At 43.5% G+C, this 12466-nt stretch overlaps 1 protein-coding gene across 2 annotated transcripts in view; it reads right to left on the bottom strand.

Annotated features, from left to right (window-relative positions):
* Positions 1 to 8417: 8417 nt before the first annotated feature.
* LOC106082519 (leucine-rich repeats and immunoglobulin-like domains protein 1) overlaps positions 8418 to 12466 on the bottom strand; it is an 82182-nt gene continuing 78133 nt past the window's right edge. For both annotated transcript variants that reach the window (XM_013245079.2, XM_013245078.2), the window contains 2 exons: positions 10085 to 10283; positions 8418 to 10025 (listed from right to left, as the gene is read on the bottom strand). In XM_013245079.2, the coding sequence (XP_013100533.2) occupies positions 9076 to 10025; positions 10085 to 10283 (1149 nt within the window). In that variant the 3' untranslated portion in view covers positions 8418 to 9075. The remainder of the gene's footprint in view (positions 10026 to 10084; positions 10284 to 12466) is intronic.

The following is a 12466-nucleotide window of genomic DNA, read 5'->3' on the forward strand; positions in this document are numbered from 1 at the left end:
AGTGGAAAATGGGTTTTCATCAAAAGCCTCAACATGACCTCCGGATCAAGAAGTAAGGAACTAAATTGATCACATTTTGGCAGATCGAAGGCATTCGGACAGCGTGTTAGATCGATCATACGAACGATACGTGGAACGAACATAGATTCGGATTATTTCCCTGTTTACACCAAAGGTTCGCACCCGTATAAGCATTGCGGGGAAAGTACGATCCGACACGACACAGAGGCTGGACATTGAAAAGCTGTAAAGACAACAGATGACAACGGTATACTCCACTACACTTATTGATGAATGCACTCCTTGTCCCGATGATACAACGGCGCAGTTGATATCCTTTGCCCACTCCATGGACCAGAATCCTCGCCCAAGAACCCCTGGTGCGACCAAGAATGTCGAAATATTACTGAAGCCAAGAATGCGGCATACAGAGGAAACCTTTAATCAGAAGCAACGCGCTAGATGAAGAAAAGATATCGGGAGAAAAGAAGAGAAGATGAACGTCTATTCCACAGGAAGAAAAAGGAAATGGAAAGACGTGAGTGTGAGCGGATTGAGATGTACAGGAGTCAGAATGCAGTCCGGAAATTCTACCAAAGAATCAAACATCAAACCGATGGCTTTGGTGCAGGCACATCCTCCTGTAGAGACAAAGAAGGAAATCTGATAACTGACATAGATAGCATGCTGAGGATATGGAAAAAAACATTATACCCAATTACTAGTGTCCGATGTTGGCTGCGAAGAGGATACCGCAGAGCCAATCATAGTCAGAATAAGGTCCAAGTAGCAGTGACCCGACTGAAGAATAGGCAGCAGGAGCCGACGGGTTACCCGATGAACTATTTGAGACCTGAGGCGAAACGCTGATAAGGGGTATACATCTGCTTGTCTGCGCAATCCGACTAGAAGAACACATACCCGATGATTGGATCCTCAGCATACTTTGTCCCGTACACAAGAATGGAGACAAGACGGAATGTGCCAACTACAGAAGAATAAGTCTCCTCCCCATTGCATACAATATACTCTCGAGCGTAAAACCTAAAGTCAATGAGATAATTCGGCCCTATCAATGCGGCTTTAGACCTGGTAAATCAACCATATAGAAGATATTCACACTGCGCCAAATCCTGGAAAAGACCCGAGAAGGACAAATCAACACCTACCATCTCTTTGTTTGCTTTCGATACCTCTTTTTGTTCAAAGGAATATGCAGAATGACACTTGCTGATACACGTTCTTCAGTAAGAATAGTAGAGAACGTCTCCTAACCATTTAATTCCAAACGAGGTTTTAGACAAGGCGACAGCCTATCGTGCGATCTCTTTAATATCCTGCTGGAGAAGATTATACGAGATACAGATTTGAATAGATGTCATAGGTTGGTCACCGGAAGTAGTAACTGCAGCCTTTGAAAGAATCGAAAGGGAAACAGTGAAAGTGAGTCTGGCAGTAAATGGAGATAAAACGAAATGGATGGTATCAACTCTCAAAACACCCTGTACAAACGAGCAGATAAAGAACATAGAGAAAGTTGGGAACCACAACTTTGAGATAGTCAGTGATTTTTTCTAGCTCGGCACCGCCGTAACCGAAACGAAAGTCACCGGTTGCGAAATAAAGCGAAAAATAATACTGGTAAACAGATGCTACTTTGAATTGAGTAAGAAGTTTAGAAATAAGGCCACCTCTCGACACACGAAGATTACATTATACAAGATACTGATACTACCCGTGTTGCTATTGGCTCTGAGGCATCTGTACTTGTGAAAGCAGACGAAGCGAGCTTGAATTGTTTGAGAGAAAGATTATTCGTAAAATACATGGACAAGTTTGCGTTAATGGAGAATATAGGCAACGTATGAATCTAGAGCTGTATGATGACGATAGCAGTTTTGCACGTTTTAAAATAAAACGGCTGCGTTGGCTAGGCCATGTTGTCAGAATGGATGAAGAAGCTCCAGCAAAGAAGTCTTTTGAAGGCAAACACGATGGTACACGCAAACCGGGATGGCCAAAAGCCCGATAGAAAGATCAAGTGGTGAGAGACACCTCGAAACTTGGTGTCAGAGATTTTTGAATGTGCGCAGAAGATCGAGGCGCTTGGAACGCTATTCTACGTTCGGCTAGTGGAACAAATGTTCTGCCATAGCCAATTCAAGAAAAAAAAGATAGCCACATGGTTGCTCCCTAAACAAAACGTTAGAAACAGGCAGTAAATTGCAACGACATACTTAACTCGAGTGACCCCGGTTGTAAAGAAAGAAAGCACCACTTGCCACTATGACTTAGCGGCGCATTGGCAAACTATTGCCCACTATATTTAAAATGCCGCAAATTGGTATTTGGGTATAAAAAGGCAGCAGGACCAATGTTTTGCCTATTTAAGGTCGTAGGCTTCAAACTGGTAAGGCGTATACATCAGCTCGTCTGCGCTATCTGGATAGAAGAAATCAAACCTTATGATTGGAATTTCAGCATACTTTGACCCGTGCGTAAGTAAGGAGACAAGATAATATGTGCCAACTACAGAGTAAAAAGTCTCCTCTCGGGCGTGCGTTCTAACGTAGCTGACAAATGGCGGTTAGTTCAACTAATAAAGAACCTCTCCGAACTGTTAAATATCGAACGAGGTTTTAAACAGGGAGAAAATATACCATGTGATCTCTTCAAAATCCTGTTGGAGAAGATTTCCGAGATGCAGGTGTGAATTGGGATCTACATCACCACAGCAGGCAGCTTAGAATAAAGCTAGCTCTTGACAGACAATAACTAACAATAAGACTCTGATACTAACCTGTTATTACTGTTATAATACTGTTATTCCGAAGCATCGTTACTTGCGAAAGCAAACGAGGTAGTACTTGGCATGTTGGAGAGAAAGATTTGTTGTTGTTGGAGAATACTGCGTCGTGTCAACCACACGAAAATAAAAATAAAGCGACAAATAAAACTCTTTTATTACGAGCCCACGGGTTTGCTTGGGATTATTTTCTTGTTTACACAGTAATGTGCAATAGTGTAAGTATTTTTGCCCATCATTGGTCTATACGCTAAAATTGTCCCCCTTTCTTTCTCGTAGTAGAGACAGAACTGAATAATTATTGGTTGGACAAATAAATGATCGTTTGCGGCTATTAAAACACTTTTGCTATTAAAGAGTTTTTGGTTTATCAACAAAAGAGAGATACTGTTGCCGTAGGCGAAGCTGCTAAAGGATTTACAACAAACAAAGTTAGTTACGTTCAATATTGCTACGTGCATGGTTGACTTTTGGTGTGCTAAGTCGAAACGTTATACTGTTACAATAAAAGAAACCCCTCGTAATAAAAGTATTTTGTTTGTCTTTAAAAGTGCATTCCACCCGAACATCGGTCCCAAGGGGAGGATCTGGTTTACGAACGGATTTTCAAACATGTGTGAAAATCCGACAAATTATGAGCTGCGAGTACAAAGGGGATATTGTGACACAAATACCAACTTAGTGCATTTCGCACTAGAGTTGGTGCCTTTTAGGCCACCAAAAACCCGAAAAAATACCACCTAGCGCCAAACGAAAAAGGCATTAAGTGGACGCTTTTGCATAATGCAAGCCTTTTTTTATGTAACATAAAGTTTCCCACAACCATTCCATTAATATATAGGAGATATGTACTTCTCTTATATCGATGAGTAAAAACCCAGTTAAAAATATGCCATGTGAGAACGGGTAGAGAATTAATTTTCAAATTGGGAATGGTTTGAGCTGAGGTGTTAGCGAGGCCGTATCCAAAAATGAAAATCGAACCACAAATGTCTTCGTAAACTGCAAAATACGGTCTTTGCCAAAATTGCGAAAAAATATATATCGAATATCCCCGAATCCAGGGGAGATATTGCACATCTCAAGCTAACTTTTTGTAGGGACTTTAGAGAACTATCCACAAAAAAAATTCACTTACGAAAATTTTCAAAGCTATTTTTTTTTTGAATTTGTAAATTCATTTAAATTAAGTAATTTTTGACAAATCAATTTTTCCCCAAAACGTGACATTATTTGATAACAATAACTTTTGTAAGTTGTCCTTTTTGAATGGGAGTAAAAACATTTTATTCTTCACATAGAAATTCTCTTTTATACATTTAAAATGTATTTTATGTGTACGGTATAACCTAACGGGACAATGGCATGCTGTCACACCTTTCATGGGTTCATTCAATTCGGCTTGTGCAGCCCTTTAATTCATATCGTTAGGAAATCTTGCAGGGTTCTTTTCGCCATTTCATAGGTATATTTAGCCTGGTCTTTTACTTGTTTAACAATTACCAATTTATTGAAATAATTTGTTAATCAACACTTGTGTCTAGCCCCTACAAGATGCAATTACTTTATGAAACTGTCCTATATCACATTACTAAAAGAAACCAACCTCCTCCGGCAAGCCGGAGTAGTTCTGGCTCAGTTACGATGCGACAGATGTAGGCGCCTCAACTCTTACAGAGCAAGGATTAATGCTTACGTGCAGGATGGGTGAACCGATTGTAACCTGGGACCACACCTGTTTAACTGCCTAGCCAGACCCACTCAACAATTCCATAGTAGCCGGTTGTACGCACCGAATTGACCCAATGGAATCTTCGTCGGCAAAGGCTGGCGCCACGGTGTACGTGTTCATGCTTTTTCGTCATGGGAGAGGCACATCCTGGAGTTCCTTCTCCGTAAGCTTCTGGTCCGAGCCTGGTTTGAAAAGAACCCCGGATCCCGCCTCCATCATTGGTCGGTGTCGCTGTCGGTGTGGTGTAAACGGCACATGAAATGGATGCTTTTCCGATCTTGCTCTGGCCTTACGTCCCTACGGGAGTACAGTCACACTGAATATATTGCAAGGTGCGGTGCGAACAAAGATAGCAAATGCAAATGTAAATTTTGCCCATCCACTACGATCAGGGGCAAACTTCTCACATATCAATGAATGCAGTCCGATTCAAGTTTAAGCTCAATGATAAGGGGCCTCCTTTTTATAGCCGAGTCCGAAAGGCGTGCCTCAGTGCGACACCTCTTTGGAGAGAAGTTTTACATGGCATAGTACCTCACAAATGTTGACAGCATTAGGAGGGGAAAACCACCGCTGAAATTTTTTCTGATGGTATCGCCAGGATTCGAACCCAGTCGTTCAGCGTCATAGGCGGACATGCTAACCTCTGCGCTACGGTGGCCTCCGAACAAAGATAGCAATGGATCACATTCGTCGTTTTCACCTTCTGCGTCCTCGACGTCGGACTTTGTGACCCCCCACCTTACCCGTGCGGCAATATACGCAACAGCAGTATCTCAATATTGCCGGGAAGTGTATCTTTCTTGCAATGCTCTTCAAGGCAAGATCGACGAGATAGCGGATTTCATGATTCGGAAGAACCAAAAACTGACCAACATCTGCAGCCTGCACAGTTGTCACGGATACTATGTGCTACGTAAGGATCGCTTAAGGAATGGAGGTGCGGGATTGGCCTTCGTGATACACCATTCCGTGCAGTATAGACCTATCTCGCCTTTGTCTGTCACTAGTGACCCCAGCATGGATTGCACGGGGATAGCAGTCAACTCCGGTACTGCCGAGATAGAGCTATACAACGTGTACATACCGCCGGTTGGTAGCTGTGTCGCAATTAATGGCCAAGCTTACAACCTCGACATAGGTGGGTTACTATCTGGCATTATTAGCTGGTTCTAGGGGACTTTAATGCGCTTCACATTTCATGGTATTCACCCCAAGGTAACGACCAGCGTAGCAGAGCAGATTGAAGGCTCCACGTCTTGCACGGTGAATGGGGATGCCTCCACTAATATTACGAGGACATCTCTTTGGGGTCAGACCACCTCCCCATAATTCTCACCATCGACAAACCACCCGACTTCATAACCTCTGACCGCTGGACGTTTATCAATCAGAAAAAGACCGATTGGCCTGGCTTCAGAGAGTACACCAGACGCCGCTTCAGTGAACTGATACCCACCTCAAATGTGGTAGTTGCCGAAAGGAAATTCCGAGACATCATTAACGCAGCAGCCGCTCGCTTTATACCAACCGGTCGAATATCACAAGTGCGGCCCAATTTCCCGGCGCAGGCAGTGGTACTGGCAGACGAGAGTGATGGGATTCGTTGCTAGGATCCCACTAACCCCAGAATCAGCGAACTGAATCTAGAAATTTACAGGGTAATCAACGAACATAAGTGAAATTTGTGGCTGGAACACTTGGAGTAATGTTATCGCAAATGCTAATTTGCCCATGAACATTCCACCAAGGAACTGGGGCAAACATATCACTGAGTGCTGTCCGATTCAAATTTTAAGCCCAATAATAAGGGGCCTCCTTTTTATAACCGAGTCCAAACGGCGTGCCGCAGTGCGACACCTCTTTGAAGAGAAGTTTTAACACGACATAGTACTTCACAAATGTCGCCAGCATTAGGAGGGGAAAACAACCGCTGAACTTTTTTTCTGATGTTCTTGCCAGGATTCGAACGCAGGAGTTCAGCGTCATAGAGGGACATGCTAACCTCTGCGATACGGTGGCCTCCAGCAATGTAACTTAGGTACCGGTTTAGACAAGCTGTGGTCCACTATTAAGGCACTCTCGAACACCTGCAGACGGGATGACAGGACCTCAGTCACTTTTGTGTTTGCTGCGCAAGGATGTGCCAGGTTGTTCAACCCACAATTTATTTAGCATTCCGAGAGTGACAGGGCAAGTAGGAGAGTCATTCGTCGTATCCGTGGACTCCGCGCCGAAGGACAGCCATCACAATTTACGAAGTTACAAAAGTCATACGTGGCGCCAAGTCATCCAAGGTGTTGGTCCCCGACGGAGAAGTAGCTTACAACTGTTCTCAATCTGTCTTTAAACACTCTTATAGTACCCGATGTCTGGAAGATGGGCAGAGTAATATCGCTACGGAAGCCTAGAAAGGACCCAAGTAAGGGGGAGTCGTGCAGACCATTCTCCCTACTCTCACCAGTAGCCAAGACGCTTGAGGGACCTGAGTCACGTTTGAGAATTTCCATTCGCAGAGCATCAACATAGATTGCGAAGACTGCAAAGCACAAAAACTGATTTGAATGCCATCACCGCACACATTTACCATGGCTTTTATCAGCCCCGGCCATGTGATAGGACGGTCTTCGTGGCACTGTATTCGACACGTTTAGCTGTGTCAAACTATTTGAGGGCATCGCCAAACTATTTGGCGAATTGTCTGTGTGGCAGCCAGTCATTTGTAGAATTTTGGGATAAGAAATCAAAACACCGTAGAGTGAAATAGGGAGTTTCCCAAGGCTGGGTGATATCTCCGGCACTGTTTAACCTCTACCTATACTTCATTCCACTCCCTCCAGACGGCATGGACATCGTATCATATGCTGACGATTATGCGATCATGGCAACAGGCCCCGTACCCATTGTTGACATCTGCGATAGGTTTAACGTCTACCTCAACGAACTTGCCTCTAATTTCGCTGCAAGAGATCTGAAGATATCTGCCACCAAATCTTCAGCCACATTGTTCACTATATACACGCATGAGGTGGGGAGGGAGCTGAAAGTGGTGGTCGATGGAATGAAAATTCCGACCATCAAGTGTCCCAAAATACTTGGCGTCACATTTAACAGATATTGCAAATTCTCCTCACATGCCACAGCAATTTGCGATAAAGTCGAAAGTAGAAACAAGGTCGCTAAGTCACCGGCAGCACTTAGGGTGCTGACAAAGAAACCTTGTTGACCACGTACAAAGCAATTGGCCAGTCTGTGGTATGTTATGCAGCGCCAGTGTGGTCTCGTCAGCTCCGTGACATGCCGTGGAATAATATTCAGATCAGTCAGAATGCCGCTCATCGAACTGGGACGGGCTGTCTTCTCAGTTCTCAGTTCAGGAGACAAAGATCCTACAAGTGTACCTTCTGTTTTCGCAGAGACCATCCAAATCATCATCTTATGGCTAGGAGTCTACCGGTCAGAAACCTTGAAGTAGATCTATACGATCTGGAGTGAGAACGTCTTGATCAAGCGGGTTCCCATTGTGACCTGGGACCATACGACACACTTCACCTGTTTAACTGCCCAGCCAGACCCACTCGTCTCAGACCCAGATCCCACTGTGCGCACCCCATCTTAATCGCAGAGTTTCTTGATCTGAATACTCAACAGAACCAAGCGGACAAAAGATAGAACACAACACACTTCTACAACAACCCACTCGACTCAGACCTAGATCCCTCTGGACACACCCCACCTTAGTCGCAGAGTTCCTGGATCTGGATATTCAACAGAACCTATCAGACAAAAGATAGGAGAGCACAACACACTGTTACAACAATGACAACAACACCGTTAATAGATCCCTAAATTGTTATTTAAGTTCAAAGTTTAAAACAGTTTTCAATTATCGATGGCTAAGTTTAATTCAAAATAATCATTCCTAATCTATGTACAGTAGGTATGTGTGTACGCATATCTTAACAATTTACTACAAACTATACGAGTTTGGGGTTTCTTTTTTTTTGATGTATTTCTATATACCGATGCTAGCGCAAGTAGATAACAAATCAAAATTTTGTTAATATTAATTATAAAAAAAAGCGACTAAACTAAACTTAAAGGCGAACAATTAAGAGGCCACGTTAGCATTAAGAATCTTCTTTTAAATATGTAGAGTCTCTTAATCAAATGCATGCTTATGGTAGGTATTTAGTTAGGTAGGATGTATGCTGGGTAGTCAAGGTGATGATGGTATGTGCAGATTCCAACATTGTAGTAGCGAGCGGGATTCTAGGGGATATAGATTTTGATCAATCGATACATCACCGACTGCCAGTGAGAGGCAAGGAAGGGCCGCTAGCTTTCCTGAGGAATGCAAAATACAATTGTGACATAAGTGAGGGATGGGATGAAGATAGGTTCCAAACTCTCAAGTTCTATGATTAGACAGGCGTTATTAACTAAAGTGTTTGTTAATTAAAATACAATATATTCGTACAATAAACAATGTGTATAATTAATAATGATATTAATTAGATAATTTATTGAATAGATTTTAAGGATTTTCGGGCGGCTCGTCCGGTTGTAGTAGATTCTGCGGTGCTGTGCCATAATCGGCCAAAACTTTCGCATGATAATCTTCGTGTATTGCATTCGATTTGGAATCCTCATCAATGAGAACATCCGCCGGCGGATGTTGTGGCTGCTGTTCTATCTCCATCACATGGGGACTGGGCTTCTCTGCAGTGGGAATATACTCTACTGTTGCGTATTCAGATTCCACCACAGGATTCGATGCCACATTGGAGGTGGCTTCATCATCGATATTGACCACCAGGATTGCCGGTTTCTGTACCGGGTCCACTATGTCATCCGGCACCACAATCACCTGTTCGGAATCTGCTTCACCAGCACTAGCATTACGAACTGATAAATTAGTAGTTGTCTCAGCTATGAGGTTTTCCGTAACGGTTTGTATGTTGCTTGTGTCTGCAGGTTTATTGTTTGAGGTTTCATTTTCGTTGGTCTCACTTAACTTGTCCGCAGACTCAAGCTGCTGCAAAGGCGTGACTGTTAGCAAAGGTTCAACTGGAGAGGGAGTCGTAGTAGTGGTAGTGGTTGTGGTCGTTGTCGAAGTCGATGTGGTACTTGTTGAAGTAGTAGCTGTTGTTGTACTAGGCAATGACAATACGGGGGCTTCAATAATCTTGATAGCTGGTGCTATTATCAGAGGCTGAATATTGGCCCCACCTCCTCCCAGTGGGGCAAATAGTGGTGGCAAAAGGTTGTCAGCCTTTTTCAATAATTCCGTCGAGGGCACTATAACAGGTATCACCTGTTGTTGGCTAAGATCCACACTAGGAGGTAGCATCAAAATATATTGGCGGCTCTTACAGAGTTCTTCGTAGGCTTCGAAGCACTTGGTGCGTAGCCTTAAGCGTTTCTCAGTATTTTGCATCAAGGGACAGTATTCATCCAACAACTTATTGCACTTGAGTGGATTGTCTGGAAAAAGAGTAGTGTTTTCATTTTACTACTGACAAGCGTCCATTTCTCCAACTTACCTTCGAGATGTAATTCCAATTTGCCAGGCACATTGTGGTTGGCGCAATTGGTTTTGGCCACCAGCTCACGGGAGATGGAAGTGATCTGATTGTGTGTCAAATTGGCTTGACACAAGACTGGTAGGCCATGGAAGTCCTTGTCGAGCACTGTCAAATTGTTAAAGTCTACTTTGAGAATTTTCAAACTTGGAAGCACTGTCTGTAAAAAATCGGAAAAAAACAAACATAAACATTTTGGAAATAAATTTAAGCTACATTTCAAGGTAATAGATTTAAGCTGTGTTTAGATAATAGTGACAGTATGCCTTCAGACCTCCCGTAATGTCAGTTTCGATTTTGAAGCAACCAGGGAAAATAGATCCCCTCTAACTTTGCGGATTCCAGCAAATGGTTAATTGATCATGATTCACGAACCAGCACCTGTTATGTCCGAACCCTATACAGAGAAGATGTACACATGTATTATGTATTGTAAAATGTTCTAAGAAAGAAAACGGCTGATATTACTGCGTTTGAAAATGGGCAATGAATTGGAAAAGTCATCATAACAACAATGAAAAGCGAACCTAATGATAGCGACACGATTGAACTAGGATGTCGATTAATGGTTTGGTTAGGTTGAAAAGAGGGTGCGGATGTTAATCCGCCCCATGCCACTATGGACATACACCTAAGCCCGTAATCGGCTTGCTGCGCGCTCTTAATACTAAAAAAATAACCTCGAATCTATCTAGGGATTCCGTGATGATTACAAATTCCTTAATTGTTTTCCATGCCACGCCCTAAGTTGGTTCATGTCTGGTATTGTGTTCCCACCTAAGTGTTGGTATCGAAAGCCGGGCAATGACAAAGAAAATAGTGCAACATCTCATCATCTTCCCCGCATGGCCAACACAAGCTATCACTTGCCGCACCGATTTTATATAAGTGAGCTCGTAGTCCTATGTGTCCCGTTATGATAACAATAGCTATACTGATCTCCTTCTTACTTCCTTTCAATAATAGCCTCGTCTTCTCAGGATCTGGTTCCGCTCATAGGATTTTCGCCGTCATACCGACCGTTTCGCTGTTAAACATTCGCATTCATCGCCCACGTCCTTAACTAACTTAACCAAGTTTATTGACGGCAGTTTACAGGCCTTCACCGCCAAATCGTCAGCCATTTCATTCCCCCTTACTCCGTTTTAGCCCGGCACTCAAACGATGCGGATTTTGTCATACTCAGAGAAGGCGTTAATCTCCTTCTTACACTGCAAGACTGTTCGTAATCTTGCCGTCCTGGTTTTTATTGCCCTTATTATGGCAATTTTACTGCCCATAAATATGTTCACACTGGACGTTCTCCGTGATCGCCCGGATCGCCCAGCAGGACCGTATTATGGTCAAGCAGTCTAAAACAGATCTCAGTCCCTGGGTTCTCAATGTAGACCCCAAGGCGCACTGTGTTCTCTAGCTTTGATCCATCCATGTAACATGATCTTCCAGATGGCAATACTAGGGCACTGTCAATCCAAGACTGTGCCGCTTCCAGCAGTACCTCGCACTCGACCTCAAGTGTCGTCTCAGGTATCCGATCGAAAACCTCTTCCCTTCCTTCCGAGTTTCCTATCGTCGTCTCTATTATACCGCAATGGTATCAGCTGCTCCCATCCTTAAACCATTCTCCCATCGCCTTAAGTCTCATAGCCGCAGTGGCTGCTTCACACTTAATCTGTATGTCAATAGTTCGGATATTTAGAATAGTCTCCAGTGTCCTAGTGGGTGTGGTCCTTATGACAACATGTTCTCTGTTGTATGGTACTTATGTTGCACGCTGTTGTAGAGCCAGTGAACTATCCTCGGATTCAGGCCCCGTTTCGAGCATTCGACCCGTCTACATAGTGCCCAACATCTGTGAGCCTTCTCAGTACGCTCCTGAATGTGACACTTCCAATTCAGTTCCTGTCCAAGATCACACCTAAGTATTTGACCTTGTCAGATATCGAAATCTTCTAGGAAAGGAAACCTGATGCGTCAAATTGGCCCGTCTTCGTCTTCCTCGTCAACAGGCATATTTCATTCTTCTCTGGTTAACATTGAGACGTCTGGGCCTAGCCTACTCATATGCCATATGCAAGACCCTTTCGGCCCTTCTGCATAGCTCGTTCGTATCCTTACCTCCCCTTGCCCTCCTCAGTCAGCATCCGTAATAGAGTCAGCATCTGTAATAAGTAATTTTTGATGGCTCCTATGGAGTGCCTTGTGCCACTTTCTCCCTTATCGATTAATGGTTAATCGTATACTAATACACGTTGCTTCTAGATTTACTCCGCATAAGGGGCTAGCAACAATTTCCTTAAAAGCGAAATTGTCAAATTCAACAAGTAAGGACGGACAAAAGTC

This window comes from Stomoxys calcitrans, chromosome 1, assembly GCF_963082655.1.
Source record: "Stomoxys calcitrans chromosome 1, idStoCalc2.1, whole genome shotgun sequence".
Taxonomy (NCBI): Eukaryota; Metazoa; Arthropoda; class Insecta; order Diptera; family Muscidae; genus Stomoxys; species Stomoxys calcitrans.